The 26926-nt window shown below is 44.7% G+C and overlaps 2 protein-coding genes across 3 annotated transcripts in view; both read right to left on the bottom strand.

Annotated features, from left to right (window-relative positions):
* Positions 1 to 401, bottom strand: part of SPTLC2 (serine palmitoyltransferase long chain base subunit 2) — a 92538-nt gene extending 92137 nt beyond the window's left edge. Inside the window, exon 1 of one of the 2 annotated variants that reach the window (XM_006086957.3) lies at positions 183 to 396. In XM_006086957.3, coding sequence (XP_006087019.1) covers positions 183 to 311 — 129 coding nt within the window. In that variant the 5' untranslated portion in view covers positions 312 to 396. Of the gene's footprint in view, positions 1 to 182 lie in introns of both variants that reach the window. The other variant, XM_023752489.1, reaches the window with a different exon arrangement.
* A 5038-nt stretch (positions 402 to 5439) lies between these two features.
* Positions 5440 to 6431, bottom strand: LOC102433340 (prothymosin alpha-like). Its single transcript, XM_014454287.2, has one exon. It carries the CDS (start codon positions 6414 to 6416, stop codon positions 6045 to 6047), a length of 372 nt encoding a protein of 123 aa, XP_014309773.1. The 5' UTR covers positions 6417 to 6431; the 3' UTR covers positions 5440 to 6044.
* Between the last annotated feature and the right edge of the window lie 20495 nt (positions 6432 to 26926).

Consider the following 26926-nt stretch of genomic DNA (forward strand, 5'->3'; position numbering starts at 1 on the left):
CGCCTGAGGCTCCAGCTCCGGACAGTCCGCAGCGCAGAACGCCGCAGCACAACACCTGAGCGCGCGGAACGTGCGCCAGGCGCCGGTCACGCGACTCGCCCGCCCGGCTCCGGCTCCGCGCGGGTGCCAGCTCGCGGGGTCCCGGCCCACAGCTCCGGCCCGGCCGCCCGCTCCCACCGTACCTGGCCGGCTGCGGCAGCGGCGGCAGCGGCGCTGCTCCTCACGTACCCGTTCCGCACCTCCCCGTTCGCCACGCAGCCGTTCGCCCGCAGCGGGCGACGGCAGCAGCAGCCTCCGGGCTCCGGCCGCATGGTCCAGGCAGCACCAGGCGCAAGACAGACTCTGTAGGCGGTGGCCGAAGCGGCGGCGGCTCCAAGTCCCGCTCCGCACCCCACCCACCTCCCCGAAACCGGAAATGGCTGCACGCTGCCGCCAATTCCCGGCTGTCACAAGGGGGCGGGGCCCACTCCCGCGGAGGCCCGGCCGCCCGCGGGAAGTCCGGGCCGGGGCTGGAAGGAGGGTCAGGAGATTACGGACCGCTGACCAATCTGGAGGAGGAGGAGGCGGACCCCATGCTGCCGCCTGGCCAATCACAGGCGAGAGTAAAGCTGGTCGCCTTGTCCAGGGGCCTTTAGGAGGGACTCGTGGACCTGGCACCCGATTGGCTTGGCTTTTGCTTAATGGTCCACCCTGACGAGGAGGCGGGGCCTAGGAAAATTAGCCAATTGGCGTGTGAGGGTAAAAAAGGGGGCCGAGCCCGTCTCTGGAGCGGGTTCCCTGGTTTTCCTGGACAGCTGGCGCCCCCTCTCTCTTGCCTCCGGGTAAATTCGCGGGTTTAATTCCAGGCCAAGACAGGGCTCCTTTATTTAATTAATTCCTCTATGGGTGTTGTTCTTATAGTAGTATTTTTTACATTATCTCACCATTATTCAGTTTACATTAACACATCTTTTTTCCCGCAGCTGCCAACATTTTTTTCATATTTTTTAAACCTTATTTTTCAATTACAGTTTACATTCGACATGAATTTGTATTAGTTTCAGGTTACAATGTAGTGGTTAAACAATCATATACGTTACACTGCATTAACACATTTCTTAAGTAGTCATTCAAATGTCCCTTTGCCCTCCACACTGTCTCTATCAATGTTTTGTGTTCAATTTCCTTTAAAGAGCACTTCCTTGAAAGTCAGGAAACCTGGTTTCCTTCCAACTCTGCCAATAACGGGAAGCTAAACCTTGAATACTTCACAACTTTAGGAGCCACATTCTTTAAAATGGAGTTAATACTTCCTGCTTCATAGACTCATTGCAAGAATTATTTTAATAAAGCATTGTCCACCTATCATGATACCTGGCTCACACTAGATTCTAGTGATGGCGAACCTTTTGAGCTCGGCATGTCAGCATTTTGAAAAACTCTAACTTAACTCTGGTGCCGTGTCACATATAGAAATTTTTTGATATTTGCAACGATAGTAAAACAAAGACTTATATTTTTGATATTTATTTTATATATTTAAATGCCATTTAACAAAGAAAAATCAACCCAAAAAAAGAGTTCGCGTGTCACCTCTGACACGCGTGTGTCATAGGTTCGCCATCACTGCGTGACTAAAAGTATAATAAATCCTGTATTATTTTCTCACCCCTTTAATCCTATCTTCCTACACAGGTTAGAAAGAAAGGAAATGGATGTATATTATAGCAAGAGACTTTTGGTTACCCATAAAGGATTTAGTGTTGGAGTTAAAAGTATGGACTCAGCTCAGGCTGCGTTTGAATACTGGCTGCACCACTTATGAGCAGAGTGACCTCTATACGTCTTCATCTGTTCAGGGGGGTAATAGATGTCCTGAGGATTTAATGAGTTGATACGTGTAGTGTATTTTGTTCAGGACCTGGCAATTAGTAAACATGAATAAGTGTTGGTTATTATTAATTGCTGAATGTGCCTGTGAGAGCCCCTACATTCTTCTCCGACCCTCCAGGAGCTTTAGAAAGGGGATTTGACAAGTTAGCAGTTTTGCATGATTTAGGAGCTAAACAATCTAACAGCAGGTGGGCAGAGCACATATCCTCTTTGAACTAACAAACAACATGATCCCAAAGAACCCAAGTTTGCGATATGAAGCTAAAAAAGAAGCATGTGGCCCTGACCTGTTTGGCTCAATGGATAGAGCATCAGCCTGGGGACTGAAAGGTCCCAGGTTCGATTCTGGTCAAGGGCATGTACCTTAGTCATGTACCTTAGTTGTGGGCACATCCCTGGTGGGAGGTGTGCAGGAGGCAGCTCATTGATGTTTCTCTCTTATCAATGTTTCTGACTCTCTATCCTTCCTCTCTGTAAAAAATCAATAAAAGATATATTAAAAAAAAAAAAAAGAAGAAGAAGAAGCATGTGGCCCTAGCTGGTTTGGCTCAATGGATAGAGCGTTGGCCTGCGGACTGAAGGGTCTCAGGTTCGATTCCAGCCAAGGGCACATGCCTGGGTTGCAGGCTCGATCCCTAGTAGGAGGTGTGCAGGAGGCAGCCGATCAATGATTCTCTCATCATTAATGTTTCTAGCTCTCTCTCCCTCTCCCTTCATCTCTAAAATCAATAAAATATATTTTAAAAAATTTAAAAAAAGAAGAAGCATGTGGTTTGTGCCTCACATTCTAATGAAAGACAAGATGTTCACATAGTAAACAACAATAAAAGGCCGACTGCAGGCTGGAGAGATTAGGCAACAGGAGTTCTGATGAGGAAGGCTGGATGACAGTGATGAGTCTGGACTTTCTAAATAAGACACTTTCAGGGCAAGAATCTAATTGGAAACATGGCTAAGGGATTTTAATTGACATTTACGTAGTGGGCTGAATGAATTGGAGACCACTTGAGAGGAGGATGTGGCATGAGCTTAATCTTAAGGATGATAAGGATTTAGAAAGTTGGAAATGAGAAAGAATGGGAGGATGTCTCTGGGAGAGGGAACCTTCAGAAGCTCAGGTGTAGAGGCTGTAAAGAGCAAAGCCTTAAATTGGAGACTCAGAGTAAAGAAGCCTGACTAGATTAGAGGTATCCTGTTAGCCAATCTCTCCCTCCGGAGGGCAGAATACCAGGTCCTTGGCTGGTTCTGCCACTTATTCACCATGTGTGGTCTTGGACGAGTCATGCAACATCAGCCTTGGTTTCTTCACCCATCTTATGAAGTCAATACTACTACCTCAAAAGCCTTTTGTGAGCATCAATGATACACTACACAAATGATGTCCTTGCACGCCATTGCTAAATCACAAAAAGGATGCCTCAGAAGGCAGTAGGAAACACCCCAGGCTCTGTGTAAGCAGAAAAACAACTCCTTCCAGATGCATAAGCAGCCTCATCATCATTTTACTGAGTTCATATGCAAAATACCATGTTAGGCACCAGGGTTACAACTCTTCTCTTCCTCCAAGATTGCTCAAACCACTTCAACTGTAAAACCTTTGTTGACCTCCAAACTCCACACACTTGTGTAAGCATGTGGGGCATTGCTTTGGGATTCTATTTTGAAAGGGAGGTTACACGGTGGTGAGAAGCCAGAGTTCTGCGGTTAGAGAGGATTGGAGATCCAGCTCTAGCACTTAGAAGCCTTGTGACTTTGGCAAAGTTGCCTAACCTCTCTGTGACTCAGTTCCTTCATCTGTAAAATGGGACATACCTATTAGAAAAGCATTTAGTATCAGGGCCTGTTACATAATATTTAATAACTGCTGGTGATTATTAGTTGAATGAATGAATTATTTATCAAATGAATGAATGATTGATTGAATACATTTACACCCCAACTAGACAGAGAGCAGGCTCCTTGAGTTCAGGGAATTGTCAAATTCATTTTTAGGTTCATAGCACCTAGCACAGTGCCTGGCACATAGTAAGTGCCCAATAAATGATGAGTGAATAAATGCATGAATGAATGAAAATCTGCTACTGTCTCCAAAAAGCCTTTTATCACATGGAAACTGTTAATTAAGATGTGTTTGGTTGCAGATAACATAAGCCAATAATAGAAAACTTCATCTAGAAAGGCAGATTTATTGGAACTCTCCTCAAGATAGGTAAGTGTTAGGACCCAGAAAAAAAATCTCAAACCTCAGCAACGAAAATTACAAACCTTCCTCTTAGCATCAAGTTACTTTGGAGGCTCAGCTTGCAGCAACCTACAACTTTCACATTCCCTAGGTCAAACATAAGCTACCAGAAAGAGAAATCTGATTGGCCCAGTTTAGGGTAAGATGGCTAATGCTTGACCAATCAATCAATGATGGCCAAAGCACAGTCAAGCTGCTGGAGGTGAGGAATCAGTGACAGAAAAGGAGGATTCGCTGCAGAGAAGGAAGGAACAACCTTATCACTGTCCATTACAAGGAATGGGAATGGAAAGGACAAATAACCATTGCTTGGAATGGGTATTAAAAGAGGAAGCTTCCAGGACAGCATTTTTAAAAGGGACAAGCAGAACTGCAGCCGAGGAAAAGAAATGAAGTGAGAGAAACCAGACCATTTAGCCGGGGAAGCAGCCCACCTGCACTATCAGATAAAGGCCTTGGTTGCGTGCAGTGCAAGTTAATGCTGGCCTACTTACACAAAAGGGAATTCATTGGAAGGTCATTAGCAGCTCAGAGACCTGGCTGGAGGTTGAGCGACCAGGCTTAGACAAAGTAAGGAGCTCCAGTGGGCTAGGCAGCAAGGACATCGGCAAGGGTTTGTGGCAGAAACTGTCTGGAGAACTAACCACCAAAATAAATGAGCTCCAACCAGCTCTTCCCTCCTTGGCACTTGTCCAAGAGTCAAAGTCCTGGGAGAGATCATCAGATTGGTGACTTTAGGTCACATTGGTCCAAATGGGAGGGTGGGGCAAACAAAAGAAGGATGTGCTTTCTTCACCTTTCATGTGGGCGGTGTTTACCAGGATTCACTCTCCCAAAAGGAGGACACAAAATGAGGAGAGGATGTTCCCCAAAGGAAATTGGGGACCTTCTAGAAAAAGGGAATAGATGTTGGACAGGCAAACATGACCAAGGTGCACCATATCTGTTAAAATAGCAGATGTAGAGGCAATCTACTTCCATACAAAACCCAGGGCTGGGCAACTCAGAGATATTATCTGATCCTGACTCTGAGAGCATCATTTGGTCTTCCTTTTCCAAATCTTTCAGGCTTCATTAATTCTGGGCATCATGCTGGGTACTACGAATACAATGATAACCAACCAAACAAATAAACAACATGGTCTCTGCTTTTACGGAGCTGCCATCCTGGTTTACAAGAAATGGACTTGCTATTTCCCTTTTTATTACTTCTTTTTTTTTTTTTTTAGAACAACTCAGCAAAATAAAATTCCTGTTTATTGTGGACAACATTGTTTCACACATACATCGAACAGGTCAAAAGTAAATAAATAAATAAACAGCAATTTCATAGACAAAAAAAGGGAAAAAAAAGAAACCTTTTTATCTTTGGCCTTTTTAACCATCTCATACAAACCAACTACTTATAGTACAGCTAAGTACATACACAAAAAGTTACTGGAATGCTCGGAATAAGATTGGTTTTTTTTTTGTTATTGTTTTTGCTTTTTTTACAAGGTTTTTTTTCTCCTTTGAGATTATAGTGAACATGGTCACACCACAAGTAAAGTCAGAAGTAGGACAGAGAATGCTCCAAAGGCTGGTTTGGTCATCCCAAGATCATTAAAAATGGCTGACCCCTAACAATATGTACAAAAATATAAAATGTAAATAAAAAATACAAACACATTTTCCTTTTTAAAGTACTTTTAAGAAAAAAAGCAGGGCCTTGGAAGTTTTGGTTCTTTTTTCCTCCCGTGTTGCAAATTCACGTTGTGGTTTTGGTTGGGTGGTGGAGAGTGCCTGTCATCTGCAGGTGGCGCTGCCTGAGGTGGGTGGGTGGGCAGGTGGGCGGAAGTCTCTACTGGAAGGTGACCACGTTTAGATTCTGAGACGGGAAGTGGAGGGTGAAGAGGTCACAGAGGCCTTTAACTTTTCCTTATTTTGCTGACTAGTCATCCTCATCGGTCTTCTGTTTCTTGGTGTCAACATCGTCATCCTCATCATCTTCAGCTGCCCGTTTGCCTGTAGCTGCCTCAGCCTCCTCATCTTCATCTCCATCCTCTTCCTCACCATCACCTTCCTCTTCCTCCTCCTCCTCCTCCTCCTCCCCTCCTTCTTCCTCTTCTTCATCTACCTCATTGTCAGCCTCCTGCTCCCCATTTTCCTCATTAGCGTTCCCATTCGCAGGTGCATCTCTTCCATGCTCTGCCTCCTCCACAACTTCCTTCTTCTCCTTTAAGTCCTTGGTGGTGATCTCGGAGCTGGTGTCCACAGCCGTGTCTGACACGGTGGGGCACGCTGGTGATCCTATGCAGCGCATTTTTTTTTTTTAAAGCGAGAGTTGGAGGACTCTGGCGAAGAAGCTGCCGGAGTCCACGGCGGTGGAGGAGGCGCGGCGAAGGTGGTTGCAGCGAGCGGAGAGGGAGCCACAGGAACAATGCAAAGATGGCTTTTCAGAGCAGCCAGTGGCCCCTTTTTATTACTTCTAATCTAATACAATGAATGAAGAGTCTACTTCTTCTCTCCCTGGGTTTCTGGCCCTACTTTTGCTGGAAAATCTTAGATCACATTTTTGGACCATATTCAGTGATAATATTTGCATCTACAAGAACTGAGTCAGCTTCAGGACCAGTTTAGAATTGCAGTATCATTGCTAGACTTAAGTTGTTTAAAGGAATGATGCATGCAAATAAGAAGCTTTAAGAGAAAATGATGGTTTCTGATTGGCTCAAGGTGCCTGTTGAACATCCACTAGAGTGATTTTAATCTGTGTCTAACAAGGCTGTTGTAATTGGAGCTTGGAGATAAAATAGATGAGCATTCCAGGAATAGGCAGCAAGAGCCTGTCTCTCAACGGTAGGTCTCTGCCATTGTGTTTCCTCTGCCCTAGAAGCACCTCAGAGCCTCCTACTCAACTGCCATGCCCCACACTGCCACCCTGGACTTCCTGTGGGTACAGATGCGACTGAGTGTTGCAATCATCTGAGGCTCTGCTTCAGGAAGTGGACTTTTACTTCTGGCGCCAGGAAGGAGGAGAGGGGTGGTGCTGCAGATAACAATTATGATGGTGATGGTATTAGTCAAGACTTTCAGTTTTGAAACTAAATTCAAATTGTATTAAGCATAGAGATTTGTTGGCTTATATAACCAAAAATAAAACACCCAAAAAACCAAAACAAACAAACAAACAAAAAAAAAAACTAGGTAGATCTGACTGAATCTAGGTGCTCAAACCAGGCCATCAAAAAATCTGTCCCAAAGAAAAAAACAAACAAAAATCTGTCCCTATCCTTGGTTTGGTGTCCCAATAAATTTGGTTCATTCCCAGATAGGAGGTCACCATTGATAGTAAAGATGGCTTATGGCTGGCAAGTTTGCAGTCAACCAGCTTTAAAACCTCAGCTGAGGGTGAGAATGCCACAAAGAAAGCCTGGTATCCTGCTTGGAAGCCCTGAAGATGGCTGGCGCTGGAGCATCAGGCCCATGCCCTACCATCACTGGCGGTTGGTAAGAGTAGAAGGGGAGCAGTAAAGATGCCTCTGCGTCCCTGCGGAACCCCCACACACTCTGGGCCGCAACGAATAGGAGGGCTACTGAGATGGGCCTTAAAGCCTGGAGCGTGGGCTCAGGTGGAGTTGCTACAGGTGAGAGATTCACCTAACTCAGCAGATACTGCAGGCAGGCCTGAAGGCAGCTGGATGGCTTGGCTTCCTGGCCCTACGGGGCACATTAAGATTCAACCATGAGATTCCAGCAAAGGTGGTCGGTTACCATTCTTGTTGTGTTTATGCAAACATCAGGCCAAATTGAATACAGTAGATAAATTAATCTTGATTTGGCTTTTTGATAGCCATGGAGGAATTTTAAGAAGAAAGATCCTATTTCAATAGAAGTTGTTAAAGCTAAAATGGTTTCTTTCCCTTCCACCGGACCATTTGTTAAGCGTATAGGGATAGTTCAGTTGATAGTTCTGTGTGCCCAGTATGGGCCTCTAGCAACGGTGAAATAGAAATGCAGTCCGTCTCATGATTGAGCCGGAAGTTCCAAAACAAAGGGGGGAATGAAAGGGCGAGGACTACGCCCTCCATCTTACCCTGGGTCCTCCATTTTTAGGCAGCCATGTGCTCGGCAAGGCTTCTTCCCGGAAGCCCAAGCCTCTGCTAGCCACACCCAGGATTCCTTTAAACTAACCAATGACAATCAAGGGAAGTGCGCGCCATAGATTTGACCACATCCTGTGTAACGAGGCACCGACTTGCGCCTGGCCAATCGGCCGGGCCCACAGTCCCCTCTCCTCCCCTTACTCCACCCCCCTATAAAACTCCTCTTCCCACTGGGCTAGCTCTCTCTCTGCCACTTGCTGCTGTGTCAGTAAGGAGGGTAGGGGAGCCAAGCCCGGGTTTGAATAAAAGACTCTTTGCTTTTGCATCGGACACGGCTGGCTCCCTGGTGTGGTCTACTGGGGATCTTGAAATCTGGGCATAACATTCACATGCTCAAACAAGGCTGCTGAGGGCCCATCCAGTGTGAGTGTGTGTGTGTGTGTGTGTGTGTGTGTGTGTGTGAGAGAGAGAGAGAGAGAGAGAGAGAGAGGAGAGTGTGTGTGTGTGTGTGTGTGTGTGTTTGTGTGTGTGTGTGAGAGAGAGAGAGAGAGGGAGAGAGAAAGAGAGAGACATATTGGGTGAGGAAGAAGGGAAGTGATAAAAAGTCAGGTTAAGTATGTTAGGGAATGAGTGGATGGGAAGGGGCCATCCAGCCTGGGAGAGATGACCAGGTTCCAGCAACAGGTGGAAAAGCTGAGAGGTATACCTCAACATAATAAAAGCCATTTATGACAGGCTCCAGCAACAGGTGGAAAAGCTGAGAGGTATACCTCAACATAATAAAAGCCATCATGACAAATCCACAGGCAACATCATACTCAATGGGCAAAAACTAAAACCATTTCCCTTAAGAACAGGAACAAGACAGGGATGTCCACTCTCACCACTCCTGTTCGACATAGTACTGGAAGTACTAGCCATTGCAATTAGACAAGAAGAAGAAATAAAAGGCATCCAAATTGGGAAAGAAGAAGTAAAACTGTCCTTATTCGCAGATGACATGATATTGTACATAAAAAACTCTAAAGATTCCATCAAAAAACTATTAGACTTGATAAATGAATTCGGCAATGTAGCAGGATACAAAATTAACGCCAAGAAATCTATGGCATTTCTATACACCAATAGTGAACTTACAGAAAGAGAGACTAAAAAAACAATCCCATTTACCATCACACCAAAAAAATGAAGATACTTAGGAATAAACTTAACTAAAGAGGTAAAAGACCTCTACTCAGAAAACTACAGGACGTTGAAAAAAGAGATAGAGGAAGACATAAACAGATGGAAGAACATACCATGTTCATGGATTGGTAGAATCAACATCATTAAAATGTCCATATTACCCAAAGCAATCTATAAATTCAACGCACTGCCAATTAAAATACCAAGGGCATATTTCACAGACCTAGAACGAACTCTCCAAAAATTCATCTAGAATAAAAAAAGGCCCCGAATAGCTGCAGCAATCCTGAGAAACAAGATCAAAGTAGGTGGGATCTCAACACCTGATATCAAGCTGTATTACAAAGCCACTGTTCTCAAAACTGCCTGGTACTGGCACAAGAACAGACATATAGATCAATGGAACAGAATAGAGAACCCAGAAATCGACCTGAACCAATATGCTCAATTAATATTTGACAAAGGAGGCAAAAACATACAATGGAGTCAAGACAATCTCTTCAATAAATGGTGTTGGGAAAATTGGACAGATACATGCAAAAAAATGAAACTAGACCACCAACTTACACCATACACAAAAATAAACTCAAAATGGATTAAGGACTTAAATGTAAGACAGGAAACCATAAAAATACTAGAGGAATGCAAAGGCAACAAAATCTCAGACATATGCTGAGGCAATTTCTTCACTGATACTGCTCCTAGGGCATTGGAAACTAAAGAGAAAATAAACAAATGGGACTACATCAAAATAAAAAGCTTCTGCACAGCAAAAGAAACCATCAACAAAACAACAAGAAAGCCCACTGCATGGGAGAACATATTTGCCAATGTTATCACTGATAAGGGCTTAATCTCCAACATTTATAGGGAACTCATACAACTTAACAAAAGGAAGATAAACAATCCAATCAAAAAATGGGCAAAGGACCTTAACAGACACTTTTCAAAAGAGGATATTCAGAAAGCCAAGAGACATATGAAAACATGCTCAAAGTCACTAATCATCCGAGAGATGCAAATGAAAACAACAATGAGGTATCATCTCACACCTGTCAGAATGGCTATCACCAACAAATCAACAAACGACAAGTGCTGGAGAGGATGCGGAGAAAAGGGAACACTCATGCACTGCTGGTGGGAATGCAGACTGGTGCAGCCACTATGGAAGACAGTATGGAGTTTCCTCAAAAAGTTAAAAATGGAACTCCCATTTGACCCAGTGATCCCACTTCTAGGAATATATCCCAAGAAACCAGAAACACCAATCAGAAAGGATATATGCACCCCTATGTTCATAGCAGCACAATTTACCATAGCAAAGATCTGGAAACAGCCTAAGTGCCCATCAGCAGATGAGTGGATTAAAAAACTGTGGTACATCTACACAATGGAATACTATGCTGCCTTAAAAAAGAAGGAATTCTTATCATTTGCAACAGCATGGATGGAACTGAAGAGCATTATGCTAAGTGAAATAAGCCAGTCAATGAAAGAAAAATACCACATGATCTCACTCATTTGTGGATAATAAAGACCATTATAAACTGATGAACAAAAATAGATACAGAGGCAGAGCTGCCTCGAACAGACTGTCAAACTACAGCGGGAAGGCCGGGGAGGGTTTGGAGGCAGGAGGGGGAAGTAAGAGATCAACCGAAGGACTTGTATGCATGCATATCAGCAAAACCAATGGACACAAGCCACTGGGGGGTAGGGGAGGCTGGGGGAATTTCAAGTAGGGCGTGGGGGGGGGAGGAGACATATGTAATACTTTTTTGTAATACTTTAAGCAATAAAAAAAGAAAAAAGAAAAAGAAAAGCTGAGAGGTAAAAGCTCTTCCAGGGAGTAGCTGAGAAATTCCTTAGAAAAGAAGTAAAAATGCAATCTCCGAAGGGCTTTTCTTGAATTATTGTGGAAAAGAAGTGGGTAGAGAAATAACAATGAAGGAAGGAGTGGCCCTAGGGAAAAAAAGTTGTTACTGAGAAAATAGAGGGTAGAATTAATTGTCATTCTAACCTTCCTGCCACTGAGACTGTTGCAATGTACCCCGCGAATCACACAAGGACGCCTCAAGAAGTCGAATTAAGGAGTCACATTTATTGCAAATCCGGGACTACGAGGGGGCATTTCGCTCTCCCAAATCTCACAGTGCCCTCCCCAGCCCCACCACCAGATTTATATAGGCAAAGATCACAAAGGTATTGATTACATCCCAGGGTTTGGAATGAGGAACCTGGTTTGCAAAAAGCAGTTTACAGAAGCAGACTTAAGCATGTTATTTAAATTATAGTTTTGGGGTCTCCGGATCATTGAGTTGACAGAAACACATTATCTAGAGCCCTCGGGTCTTGGGACCACTGAGTCAACAGAAACACGTTATCTGGAGCCCTCTGACCTTGGGATAATTGTGCTGTCCTGGTTCCCAGGTACAGAAGAATGTGCTTTCTAAAATCAGTATGACCACAACCAATGGGGTATTCACATTACAATCAATAAGGTATTCAATCGAATGGGATGATTTATATAATTCAGAAAATCAAAATAACTTTTCTATTGTTAAACAAAGCAAATAACTACAGAAGCCAAACAGCAGGGTTAAAGTTAAACTGTAGTTTCTACCTGAGATGATTGCTACCATACTTCAAGACAAAAGAAAAGAAAGTGAAAGCCAGGAGTTCTGGTTATTTGAGGCTGACTTCCCACAGAGGGAGTGTTCTTATAATTTGTGTGTATTTCCCGACAATTGCTGGCAGCAACTTTTCTCTTTAGAAAAGTTCACGGAAACAGACTGGGGTCAGCCTGAACACGGTTTTCCCAACAGAGATGAGGGCACTGTGGAGGCCAGCACATTGCCCTGAGGTGGCCAGGTTCCCACAGTGCCTATCCTCTAAGGGCAGTGGTCAGATGGAGGCTAGGGGTGGGGCAGGGAGCAATTCTGAGAAGGGAGAGCGGGAAGGGGGGCGGGCTGGGGACATGCTGGGAGAAGGCTGTGATATCCAAGCTCAGTCCCCTCTCCCCTGTGTGCTGGGAAGGGTCAGGGGTGAAAAGGATGAGCTGGCACAGGCACTAGGCCCGGAAACTAAAGGACGTGTTTAGAGAAAACACGGGAAGGAAGTCAGGGAGTCAGGCTAGCAGGAACTTTGGAGTTAAATGTTGGACAATTCTGGGAACACAGAAACTGGGCTTGATTTGATCCAACCCTCCCTCCCTCTTTCTCTGCATTCCACATAGTTCATCCCCACGGCACTTGGCCCCTGCACACGCACTTTCCACTGCTCCTCCTGTCTGTTTTGTTCACTACAGAACATCCGGTACCATGCTCTGCACATAGGAGGTGCTTAACAAACATTTCTTTAATAAGTGAACGGAAATGTGTAATTAGAAGAAAGAACCCAAGACATAAACAAATGCATTGCTTGTCTAATAAGGTGGTACTCAGGGAGGAAAGACACTTTTATGACATTTCAGCTCCACCTTTGGCCTGTTACTGACGGATTTATTTTGTGCCGGGAAAGGCTAAGGAGGCAGGAAAAAGATTTGGAACCATTGGACCAATGAGTAATTTCCCAAACTAAATTGTAGGAGGGGGACTTTTCATTTAAAAGAAATTTTACCTGGAAGCCTAAACAAATAAAAGAGATGAAAAAGAGTAACAACACAAACCAGCGGTGCTCTCCTGCCCCATCCTCACTGAAGGACTGGTTTTCAAAGACACGCATCTGATACTCCAGGATTACCAATAAAGAACCGAGGCCCAGGTGGATGTTAACTGAAATTACGATGGTAATCATTTCACAACATATGTATGTCTGGTCATTGTACTGTACACCTTAAACTTATACAGTGTCGCGTGTCAATTACATCTCCATAAAACTGACAAACCAAATTAATTATTTAATTAAAGAAAAACCCTGAGGCCCAGAGAGGCTAAGTGACTGATTCAGTGTCACCCAGCATAGAAGGAAAGAAAGAAGGCAACAACAACTAAAAGAGCACAGGAACTTGAGTAAATGAACTTGCGAAAAGCATGGCCTGCAGGCCAAAGTCTGCCTGTTGCCTGTTTCTGCACAGACTGAGAGCTAAGAATTTTTTTTTACATGTGTAAATGGTTTTTAAAAAAATCAAAAGAGGCATAATATTTTGTGGCAAGTGAAAAATTATACAAAATTCAAATGTCGGTATCCATTAAGTTTTATTGGTACACAGCCACACCTATTCATTTACTGTTGTGGGTAAATTTATAAGAGCACTTTGGTAATTGTAACTGACAAGGCCAGCTTCTCACCATGCCCTGTCCTTCCACCTATTATATTAGCTAATACTACATACTTTCTCTGTGCTAAATACCTATGCTAAATACCTCTCAAGCATTATTTTCTCTATAGACGAGACTTTAGGATTTTTATCCCCATTTTACAGAAACTGAGGCTTAGGGAGACTAATGTCACACTATAATGATGGAACAAGGACGTGGGTGAGGTCAGGATTCAAACTCAGGTCAACCTAATTTGATAGGGTATTTCTTTATTTAAAAATTTTTATTTTTATTTTTATTGGTTTCAGAGAGGAAGGGAGAGGGAGAGAGAGAGATAGAAACATCAATGATGAGAGAGAATCATTGATCAGCTGCCTGCTGCACACCCACAACCTGGACATGTGCCCCTTGACTGGGATCAAACCTCAGACACTTCAGTTCACAGGCGGACGCTCTATCCATCGAGCCAAACCAGCTAGGGCGGAGGTGTATTTCTTAAGCAGCATATTGTATTGCTAGAGACTGGAGATGGATATATCCTAGTCCATGTAATGTCCCTAAGAATGAAATAGTGAATCATTCAGGGTCCTGTCAGGAAAAGGGAAATCATCCTGAGTATCTGAAACAGAGGGATCTTAATGCAGAGAACTTAGTCTGTTCGGGCTGCCGTAACAAAATACCATAGATTGGGTGGCTCAAACAACAGAAATTTATTTCTCACAGTTCTGGAGGCTGGGAAGTCCAATATCAAGGTGCCACAAAGGTAGGTTTCAATCTGAGGCCTCTTTTCTTGGCTGAAGTGACTGCCATCTCACATGACCTCTTCTTTGCAAATGAGTGAGAGAGCAAGTGAGCTCTCTGGTGTCTCTTCTGATAGGGGCACTAATCCTATTGGATCAGGACTCCATCCTAATGACCTCATTGAACTGTAATTACCTCCATAAAGGCCCTCTCTCCAAAGTCACATTAAGGGTTAGGGCTTCAACAGATGAATTTGGTGAGGACACAAACATTGAGTCCATAATGAAGAGTAAAGAAGGGAGATTGTGTTATGGAGCCCAGAGATGGGGGTCCATTGGTTTAAATAGAATTGTGATGGGCCTACCCAGGAGGAGCCAGAGGCACAGAGAAGATGCAGCAACCATTGAAGATGCTGCCCAAGGCAGAGAGAGAAGGGAAACATACTCAGGGCTTTCCTCTTCTCCCACCTTCTGATCTCTTATCTTCCAGGAGAATCCCCTCAGGCAGCAGGAGCCAGCTAACTCAGGAAGTCCTGGGAAATGCAGTCTATAGGAGTCAGTTCCACTTTGACACAGAGCAGGGGAAGAAGGAAAATAGATCTGGGGGCTTGGACTGGCCCCAAAAGTTTCACAGACGTTCTCCCGTTCTATGCTTGACACACCTAGCTTAGGTTGTTATTACTCAAGGACTGTGCTGAGTGGCCTACCAAGAATGCACAATGAATTAAACCAGCTGTCGCCAACCGGACCACTGGTGGTACGTGAGGTTGGTGACCGCTGAATTAAACTATAAATTCAATACATCTGATGAAAACATTTCTGAACTATGTTTCTTTTTTAAAGGTGCCAAAGGCATATATAGTATAATCCCATTTGCGTGTGTCTTACAGTAACTTACACTAGCTGTTGTAATAAACGCCAAATTCTCCATAGACTGACAGGTTAGCAGATTCTTTTTTTACTAACATAACAGTCTAACATGGGATTCTCCCAAGTGGTTCCCCTCCAAGGGGCAACTCAGGGATCTAGGATCCTCCCGCCATGTGGCCGTCGTACTGTCTCAGAGTTTCCATGAGAACATAGAAAGCCACACAAATAGTACAGGCCTGTGCAGAAGACTGGGCAGGTGGCATGAGGGGATTCTTCTGGAAGTGGAATACACCACTTTGCCACGGGAGCCCATATCACAGATTTCCAGCTTAGTCGCAAGAGAGGCTGGGAAATGTAAGCTCTCTGAAGGCCCAGGAAGAAGAAACGGTTTGGTGAGCACAGAGCCACTGTGTTAAAAAATAAGCAAACATATGCTCGTACTGGTATATGCATACAAATGCTCCTGAAAGAATACATAAGAAGCAGGACCAGCTGCAGAATTTGGGAGCACAGCGCAAAATGAAAATGCTAGGTTTCCTGTTCAAAAATTATTAAGAATTTCCAGATGTCAATGGCAGAGCATTAAACCAAGTGCCCAGTCCTTCTAAGCATGGGCCTGGGCAACTGCAGAGGTAGTACACCTATGAAGCTGGGCCTGATAAGAAACTCCTAACATGATTATTGCTGCGAAGTAATTATTTCTGTGGGGGTTGGGGAAGGAAGGGAGAATTGACTTGTCATATTATACTCAAGTATACACTTTGGGGGAGCCAGGTACATCTATTACTGTAGATGGTCAAACGACCCTTTCACAGGGGTCGCCTAAGACCATCCTGCATATCAGATATTTACATTACTATTCATAACAGTAGCAACATTACAGTTATGAAGTAGCAACGAAAATAACTTTATGGTTGGGTCACAACAAGAGGAACTGTATTTAAAGGGCCAGAAGGTTGAGAACCACTGCAGTAGCCTGACTGAAGCCATTGATCTAAAGAAAATGTCTGTTGGAAAGGGTTGGTCAGCAATTGGTGCGTAAAAAGGAGATGCAAAAAAAGCACACATTGACAGTTTCCATCTAAGTTTTGTCCTGAGAGGGTGTTTTGATTATATATCTACACTAATAAAAGAGAAACATGCAAATGGGTGTCACTCCACTATGCCCACCAGCCAATCAGAGCGACTATGCAAATTAACCCAACAAAGATGGCGGTTAATTTGCATACACAGGCGCAGAAAGAAGACTGAAGGCTCTGGCTGGAGGGAAGACTGAAGACTGAAGATGCTTGGCTTCTCCACTGCAGCTGGACCAAAGGCCTGGGTCCCAGGTGCCAGAGGAAAACCGGTGCCGGCAGCCAGGGGAAGGAAGGCTTATTGCACGAATCTCTTTGTGCAACGGGCCTCTAAAATATATATATAATTTTATGTATCATATTATAGAGAGCATTTTATTAGTATATAATTATTTTATGAGCTTAAATTGATGGCATTTACATTACAATCAAGAAGAAAATTACATTTACATTATAATTAAGGAGAAAATTGCAAGGAGACGATTGCAATCTGTTGTGCTATCAGAGTTAGTATTTTGGGTTTCTTTGCATATGTCTTGGTCAGAATAGGTTAGGCTATGCTGCCATAATAAATGATCCCAACATTCAGTGGCATGTTACAAGGGTTAATTTCTCACTAACATCACCACCACTCACATTTTATTGTCAGATCACATGGTCAAGCCCAATGTCAACAAGGCAAGGAAATAGGATCCTATCCAAGGGAGAGGCAGTGAATCCTCACAAACAACAATACAGCCTGACACAGCAAAACACTGCAGAACTCTGGATTAACAGAAAGATCAGGAGGAATGATAAAAGCTCACCTGGCAATCTCAAGGACTCTAATTAAATGAACTCCCAAGCTTGCAATAAAAGTGAGAAATCTTGTTTCAAAGTTGAATCACCAAGCACTGAGCTTATTACTTATCATAAATATAAAAGTCAGACTAGCAGCACCCACCTTAAATAAGCATTACATTTTTTATGTCATCATCACCATGTGATGTGTTAAGCATTCACTTTTTATTGCCCAACTGACTCTTACCCTGTGATAAGAATGTGTTTCTAGAAGATATACCTGACCTTGGCTCCTGCATTCAATTGAATGCAGAGGGCACGTGCTTCAGGGGAGAACCTACTTGGATAAGGTACCAGGCCTGGGATTTTCAATAAGAACCAGTGCAGAGATACAGTCTTCCTCATCAGTCAAGAAAATCACAGCAGGAAAATTCACCCCCAGGACTGTTCTAAAGCCTGGCTGGCTAGTTATCATGTCCAAATACAAAAATAGAGAGGGCTTGGAAATCCCAATACCTGGAAGTGTCAGGCCGATAAGGTAAGTGGTAAAAATGATAACAAAGAGCAATTGACCTTCAGATTCATGGTCAGCAAGCTGTAGGGAAGGGAGGAGACAGATAAATGTAAAGAATCTGCAGCACTTGTAAAGGGAACAGATGCTGTCTAGCTGTTGCTACGTAGAAAAAAGCCTTATGAGATACCACCTCACACCGGTCAGAACAGCTATTATCAACAACACAGGAAATAACAAGGGTTGGAGAGGTTGTGGAGAAAAAGGAACCCTCACTCACTGCTGATGGGGATGTAAACTGGTACAGCCACTATGGAAAACAGTATAGAAGCTCCTCAAAAAATTAAGAACTTGACCCAGTTTATCTACCTGAAAAACTCGAAAACATTTATTGGCAAAGATTTATGCACCTGTATTCATTGCGGCATTATTCATGGTGGCCAAGACCTGAAGACAACCAAAGAATCCTTCGATAAAGAATTGGATAAAGAAGATGTGGTACATATATCACGGAATACTATTCAGCCAAAAGAAAAGACGAAATATTGCCATTTGTGACAATGTGGATGGGCCTTGAGAATATCATGCTAAGCGTAATGAGTCAGAAAAAGCTAAGAACCATGTGATTTCACTCAAATGTGGGATATAAAGCTCATAGACATACACAACAGTTATGTCTTTGTGTATGTCTATGAGCTTTATATGGTTACCAGAGGGAAGGGGCTAGGAGGTAGTAAAGGGTAAAGGGGGCCAAATATATGGTGATGGAAGCTGATGTGACTTTTGGGTGGTGGGCACACAAGGCAATATACAGAGTATGTATCATAGAAACATACACTGGAAACCTATGTGATCTTATTAACCGTTGTCACCCCAATGAATTTAATTTTAAAAGTTGCAAATCAAATTTGCATGTGAAATCTGCTGGGTTTAAAATGCTGGTACTAATTCAAAATTCTGAAATGCAGTGTGGGCCAAGTGAGACACTTTCGTAGGTTGTGTTTGGGGTTATCAGTCTGTAATCCCTGAGATCAGTAACCATGGGAAAGATCTTGGAAGAGGGAGGAAAAATCTGGAAGGCCTAAAGGCCTAGAGGAGGAGTCCTGAAAGAAGGACCGTGGGATGGGGCAGAGGTGGGGGAGGAAAGGGGTGTGGACAGCTGCCAGAGGGAGAGGGACCAGAGGGAAAAGACACAGATGGGATATTGAGAAAGTTTTGTGATCTGTGACCTCTTCATTCTTCTTTTCAGAAAACCTTTAGGAAAATGGACTTTCAGCATGAGTGCTTCTGGAGTCAGATTTGTGCTCTCTTTGTACACATTTTTTTGCATTGAAATCTCTTCCTTTCTCTTTCTCTCATTCTCTCATTCTCTCTCTCTCTCTCTCTCTCTCTCTCTCTCTCTCACACACACACACACACACACACACACACACATGCACACACACACACCTGGAATGCTATACACCAAATTGATAGCAGTGGATATCTTGTGGTGTGACTGGTAACTTTCACTTCCTATTTTAAACATTTATGTGTTTGCATTTTGTTTTTTTTACAACAGGACATATTTGTTCATAATCAGGAAGAAAAATAACATTCTGTATTTCCATTTTGAAGAAAAAAAGGAAGAAGTGAATGAAGCCTAGTAGTTTGAACCCGCCAGATGGACAAAAAAATGAGTTATTTAATGTTTTGTTGCCTAAATTAGAGAAAAGCGAGTGGAGGAGGAAGGCAGGACAGCAGGGAGGAAGGATGGACGGAGACGGGCTGGCGGCTGTCCCACCAGGGAGGAAGGACAGAGGGACTACGGGCCTGGGTTGGGGAAGCAGCCCTCTGGCGCCAGGCAGTTCTGAGGGAGCAGCTGGGGGTGTCAGCACAAACCCCGGAGTCCTGGCCAGTTTGGAGTGAGTTAATTTAGAGATGGGGGAATTGGGTACCAGTTGTGTTGGCCACCAGCACAAAGCTACATCCCCGTTTCTTACTCTCAGTGAATCTTCACACTGCAAAGTATGCCCACAGCTTCTGTCCTCACGTGTTAAGAATGTGTGACTGGCTATAGTCAGGAGCAAGACTTTTAGCCTAAGAGGGGGGATTTAGAATCAGGGTCCAGGCCCAAAGGACCTGAGAAAGAGTGTAGCACGCAAAGCCAACCCTTCCTGGCAGCCATCAGTTCGGGCGATAGCTTGAGAGCTGTCCAGACACCAGGCACGGGGACTTGTGTTCCACGCTGGGGATTCAGAGACAGGAGGACAGGATTCTCCCCGGATGTCCTCTTAGGCAGGAAACAAGAGCCGCCGTTGAGGAGGTGGCTTGAGGTCAAGAGAGAGCACTTGAGACCACAGTGCTCTTTCACTTGCTGTCCATGTGACGGTGGACACGTGACCAACCCGTCTCCTCTGTTTCCCATCTAAAAGGGGGATGATAAGCTCCTGGCTTTTGGGGTTATTGCGAGGATGAAATGAGATAATGCTTCTCGAATCCTCAGCTGAGGGGCTGGCAGTCAGTGCACCATTTGTGTTGCTATTGCTCTGCACAAACGTGGTCAGGGGAACCCACAGGGGGCCAGGGAAAGCCACAACGGAGCATGAAGTGGGTTGTTATGGAGGAGTAAGAGTTTGTTGGGAAAATGTGGGCAGTTTATCACCAGCAAAAGAAGAGAGGCACGAAATACATGTATGGTGTTGGTGAAGAGCAAGGACTTAAGCACAGGTGGGTATTCTGTAGGGAAGCAGAGGTGGTGGGAGTAGGTGGTGGCCCCGTGTGTGTGTGTGGGGGGGGGGAGGGGGTGGCAGAAGCTGGCTCTGAGTGGCCTTGGAAATGTCGGCTGGCTTTGCTTTTGAGGTTTCTAAGCAAAGAACAACAGGATCAGCAATGTGTCCTGGAGAATAGGTTCTGCAAGAGGTACGTACCCGTTTGGGAGAGTGGCCAAGAGCTTCTGGCTGTTGTCCCCGGACTGGTCACTAGAGGGAAGCCTGGGCTCAGAAGTGGTGCCCCACTGCATATTGTTGAGGGGCTGCTGGTCCCTGACCTCCGAGAAGGGGTGTCCCAGGGGCAGCCAAATCCCAACTCCCATCAGTCCCTCACACAGTCTGAGACAGACTTGCTGGATTATGGACAAGGGCACTGGCAAGTTAGGAAGAAATGCCCTGATGTGCTGGGGAACCTTGACCTCCATGCATCTGACAACTGACCTCTTTTCACCCTCCCAGCTCATCCTCCGTTTCTTTCTGTCCCTGCTGCTGGCCCACACCAGGTGTGTGGACACCCCAGCCTCTGAGGCCAAGTTTTCTCCTCACGCCCCCAAGCAGCTGCTGTGGACCTACACTGGTAGGAGGATGAACGGTGAGGACTCCACCGGCCCAGGGAGCAGGTTGGGCCATTTAAAAAGAGAATCCTGGGGGCCCAGGTGCTCAGAACACAGACTAGAAGGGGTTGAGGGCTCTGGGTAGGCACTTCCCTCAGGCCTGTGAGGAATCGCCTCAAAGGGAGGGGCATGGTTAAAGGACAGACCCTGCATGAAAGGATCTTACACACAATGCCCAGCGTGATGCCTAGCAATTAGTGGGCTTTTAATAAAAGCTACTTAGACAAATGAGTTCTTCTTCAACTCTTGATTGGCTTGTGTGGCAAAGCCCAGTCACTTTCCTGTGTTGAGGGCTCTGTGTTGTTTTTATTTTATTTATTTATTTTTAAAATACATTTTTATTGATTTCAGAGAAGAAGGGAGAGGGAGATAGAAATATCAATGATCAGAATCATTGATCGGTTGCCTCCTGCATGCCCCACACTAGGGATCAAGCCCACGTCCTGGGCATGTGCCCTGACTGGGAATTGAACAGTGACCTCCTGGTTCATATGACAATGCTCAACCATTGAGCCACACTGGCGAGGGGAGGGCTCTGTAGTTTTAAGAAAGATGTACAAGTCCTTTGACACACTCCTAAAGAGATGGAGCCTAATTTCTCTTCTGGACCAGACTTGCTTGCTTCTTCTTTTTTAAAATTGATTTTAGAGGGAGACAGAGAAAGAGACAGAGAGGGGGAAACATTGACTTGTTGTACTTACTTATGCATTCATTGGTTGATTCTTGTATGTACTCTGGCTGGGGATCAAACCTACAACCTTGGTGTATAGGGATGATGCTCCAACCAACTGAGCTACCCAGCCAGGGTAGACTTGCTTGCTTCTAAAGAATAAAATGTAAGTGATGGCTTCTGTGGTCCTATCCCATACATGACACATGACCTCTGTCTTCCCTGTGGGGTTGGCATCTTCCCAGTAGTTTTAGTCTTCTGCCTCTCCTTGTGTGTCCTGGGAACTCTTGATTAACTTGGTACTTTGCACAGTGCTCTGCACATACCAGGCCCTCCCTCTCTCCTCAGGTCAGAATGAAAATCGAGATGCTTCAACCACGGCATTTTGAGACTGAGGTTTTATTTTCTCTTTAGCTGGTCTTTTTTTCCTAGCCTTTGGGCGGGTACTGTTTTGTTAAATCACCAATGCTGATGGATCCAACCATCTTTACAAGAATACCATATAAATGTGAAATCATTACTCCTCTTTCACAAAGACCATACCATAAAGAATCATTCCATTTTATGGATGGGGATGTGGTTGCAAATTACTTAATGACCCTTAAACGATGGCAGAGAGCCAGAAGAGAATGGAAAATCCTGTCATCCATTTTCATAGCTCAGTAATAACATGTCTGTCTATTTCAGATGTCATGCTACTTGCCCACAATATCACCAGTTAACATCATCACATCTCTAGCCTTGGACATCCCAATTTACATTTCCTCACAGTTGATTTTTTTTTTTTTAAAAAAAAAGCTTGCCACAATTTAGTATTCCAGATTAGTAACCTTAAGGTCATCTTCGACTGAATTAGGTGTCAACAGAATCCTCATCACTCCTTCATGTCTTTTAGATTCACCCATTCATTTATTTTAAATATTTACTAGAGTGGCACATGAACACAAAGTACAGGAGTACATAAAGAGTGAGAGGTGCCCATGGGCATTTGTTTAAAGGCTACAAATGCCTCCCATCCCAATATATAGGCCTTTTGCAATTCATCTCATCAAGAGGTAGTCTGTTTTCTCACTCCTCAAGACGGCTGACCTCTGACGTGCTCTGACCAATGGAATGTGGCAGGCGAGGTCGGGCTGCTTCTGCTTTCATCGCCTGGGAATGCTGCTGGGACAGCTCTAAGGAAGCCGGTCTAGCACACTGCAGTAGGAGGTCATGTAGACTGAGGAGCCGGCTGGCAGCCATCGCCAGCTGAGTACAGCCACGTCAGTGAGCTCAGGGGAACCCAGTGCAGGCGTTACCTAGTCAATCCACAGAATCTGGAAAAATAATACTGTTATTTTAAGTCACTAGGTTTAGGGTGGTTGGTTACGCAACAGAGGATAACTGAAACGGCTCTTCTCATCCCTCTCTTGTTAATCCTTACCCGAGGATACTTTTCCAGTGATTTTTATTTTTTAAATATATTTTTTATTGATTTTACAGAAAGTAAGGGAGAGGGATAGAGAGTTAGAAACATCCATCAGCACATCCCCTACTAGGGATCCAACCCGCAATCAAGGTACATGCCCTTGACTGGAATCGAACCTGGGACCCTTCAGTCTGTGGGCCGACGTTCTACCCACTAAGCCAAACCAGTTAGGGCTTTCCAGAGTGGAAGGAAGCGGGAGAGACAGAGAAAGAGAAACATCGATGTGAGAGAGACACATCACCTGGTTGCCTCCTGCACGCTCCCTGACAAAGGTCACTCCCTGAACAGGGCAGGGGATCGAGCCTGCAAGCAAGGTACGGGCCCTTGACCGGAATTGAACTGGGGACCCCCCCAGTCCACAGGCCAGCGCTCTGTCCACTGAGCCAAATCGGCTAGGGCTCCTCATTCCTCTCTTGATCCCACTCTTCTCAGACCTTTCCCCACACATTATAAAAATCCATGTGTATATGTGGTAAAACTACACATGGTAAAACACCTAGTGGGATCACACTTTACATCCTGGCCTATTTTCATGTGAATATATACGGATTATATACATACCTCTTTGAAATCTCTACAGTTCTCCCTTGCGAATGTGCCACCATTTATTTACCTATTCCTTGTGAATGACATCTAGGCTATTTCAGATTTTTTAGTTACAGATAGCGTTGCTATAAATATTCTTGTGCCTTCATGCCTCCCTGTTCTAATCCATCCTGTCCACCATGGCCTGAGTTAAGGGAGGGGCAGAAACATCATCATTGGGTGCTTGGGGCCTCTGGGTAAGTACCTGTAGGGTGTTGGCCAAACCCCTGTCCTCTCAAGAAAACAGAGAAACTTTTGTGCACAGGGCCACCATGGTTTTCGCCCCCCCCCCCCCCCCACCGCCATCCTCCTGGGAGTTATTAAACTTGGAGATGACATACAAAGGAGATTCATAAAGGAAGATGAAGATATGCCGAGTGTGAGGAACGTTGGAAAAACATATGGACCCCAGCAGGCTTCTATGTGGGCCTGTCACAGGGTTTGCACTCAAATAGCACCCTCAGCTCCCTGGAGTGCAGTGCTGGCTGGGGTGCTCTTGGAGTCTCTGTGACTGGCCGAGGTGCTGCAGGAAAGGGTATGAGTGTCGTGTCTGTGTTGGGTAGGAGGGCAGAGAGTGAGCTTTGCTCCTGCAGAGGGTTTCTGCCAGAGCTATGTGTGCAGGCTGTGGGGCTGCTGACAGGGTGCTTTACGTGCCTGAGTGTGGATGTGACCAAACTCAGGTATGTGCTGCTGTTAAATGAAGCGAGGCATTGCCATGGCAACACAGCTCTCTGCTCCCAGCCAGATGCCAAGCCCGTAAATTATATTTTTCTGGCTGAAAGCGCCTCGATTGCCTCTGGTCTACAAAGCAATGGGACTGTGGGGACACCAGATGCCTCACCCTCATCTCCAACCTTTCAACAATGCCCAAGAGGTGATAAGAGGGGGCGATGTCGCTGGGACGCTGAGGAATTTTGTTTGGGGGAGGGTCTGGGAGTAGGCTCTGGTGAAGGGGGTTGGGGAGAGCCATGGACAGGCCCCACCTTTATTTTCTCCTGGTCCAGTGATCTGGGGTTAACATTCTCCAGCACTTCATTCTAGAAGGAAAACTGTGCAATAAATATCAATATAATAATTTCTTCAACTAATCATTTCCTGTCCTTTTACCCATTGTCCTTCCTTTGTTGTTTTTTTAAAAATATATTTTTATTGATTTTAGAGAGAAAGAGAGAGGGAGAGAGAGATAGAAGCATCAATGATGAGAGAGAATCATTGATCTGCTGCCTCCTGCATGTCCCCTACTGGGGATCGAGCTCGAAACCCAGGCATGTGCCCTGGAATTGAACTGTGAGCTCCTGGTTCACAGGTTGATGCTCAACCACTGAGCAACACTGGCTGGACCTTCCTTTGTTTTTGAAGAGGAAAGTGTCCCTGCCTCCCTGGTCACAGCTGACTGGACTGGGGGCAGACAGCTGATCTGAAGAATACCAAGCTGGCTTTCCTCCAGCAAATTGGATTTGGGTTAATTATCTGCACACAACCAACCTGGGAGGTCGGGGACTGAAGATGCCACAAGGGGGCAGCCTGGTGTAAGAGAAATCAGCAAAGAGGGTCCAGTCAAAAGGAAGACAGAGGGAAGCCCATATCAGAGAGGGAGGGAGGATGGGAGAGGGAAATACTGCAGGTGCTGTGGTCCTGAAGTCTGTTCTGATTCTAGTTCACAGGGAAGCTGGGTGCTCTTCCAGCCCTTGATCGCTTTTTGTAATTTGATAGGTGTGGGAGGAGAACTTGGATGCTGGAGGTGTCTTTTCTAGCCATATTCCCAATTAGGATAAGCAGAGACTCTCTCAGAAAAGGCTGCTTGGACACATATATATGCAAAATGATGCTGTTACCTTTCTGCAGTCATTTGCATAGGACTTTTGTGATATGCAATGCCACATTAAGAGTATGACAAAGAAAACTTTCTTCAATTATCCAACATGTTTTATTGAGCAGTAACTATGTACCAAGCAGTATTTTATTTTAAAAAATATTTTTATTGATTTCAGAGAGGAAGGGAGAGGGAGAGACAGATAGAAACATCAATGATAAGAGAGAATCATTGATTGGCTGCCTCCTGCACGCCCCCCACTGGGGATCGAACCTGTAACCCGAGCATGTGCCCTGATCAGGAATCGAACTGTGATCTCCTGGTTCATAGGTTGACGCTCAATTACAAAGCCACGCAGGTCAGGCAGCAGTATTTTATTTATTTATTTATTTATTTATTTATTTATTTATTTATTTTTGTTGTTGTTAATCTTCACTCGAAGATATTTCAATTGTTTTTTTTGTTTGTTTGTTTTCTTTAGGGAGAGTGGAAGAGAGAGGGACAGAGAGAAACACTGGTTTGAGAGAAACACATCGATTGGTTGCCCCATGCATAAGCCTTGACCAGGGCCCAGGTCAAGGAGGAGCCTGCAACCAAGGTATGTGTCCTTGACTGGAATCAAACCCGGGACCCTTTGGTCTGTAGGCCAAGGCAGTATTTTAGATGTCAGGGAAATATCAGTGAACAAGACAGAAAAATGCCTGCCCTTGGGGGGAGCTTATTCTGTGGAGGATACATATAATAAGAGTGAACAAAAGATGTAATAGCAGACATTGCTAAGGGCTTTGAACAAAATAAATGAATCTCAATATGAATTGTACAGAATCATAAACTATTAAAGTCTTCACGTTCCCAGACATTTTTATTCCCACAAGGCCACTTGAAACAAGAGAGGTAATAAATGGTCTTTAGCCAGACAGAAGGGAGAGAAGCTAACTGTGGCTCCTTCTTTGTCAGCTTTTAGGTCACTTCCTGCAGGAAGCCTTTCCCTACCCACTGTGGGGCAAGTGCTCCTTCCATGGCACCTTGTACTTGGCCCATCACAGCCTAGATTACAGCCTGTTTATGTGGGTGTTTTTCCTACTCACTGTAGGACCTGCCCTGCGGGCAGAAACAATGCCTGTCACAAGCATACAACACAGTGACTCACGCTTCACAGATGCTCAATAGCTGCTGGATGAATAAGTAACAAGGGCTGCTGACATGAGAGGCTGATATTTCTTTTACCCCCGTAGGCAATTGTTCCACCACTCGACCCTTCCTAAGGCAGGAGTAGTTGGTTAATGACATAGACATGCATGACTATCCTCAGAGAGAAGAAAAATCTTGCATAGCCAGAAACGCAGGGTAGATGGTTTGTTCACTCCTTCCCAGCTGTTGAGACTGGAGCCTCGGTGTTAAGCACC

Source organism: Myotis lucifugus, unplaced genomic scaffold, assembly GCF_000147115.1.
Source record: "Myotis lucifugus unplaced genomic scaffold, Myoluc2.0 scaffold_34, whole genome shotgun sequence".
Lineage (NCBI taxonomy): Eukaryota > Metazoa > Chordata > Mammalia > Chiroptera > Vespertilionidae > Myotis > Myotis lucifugus.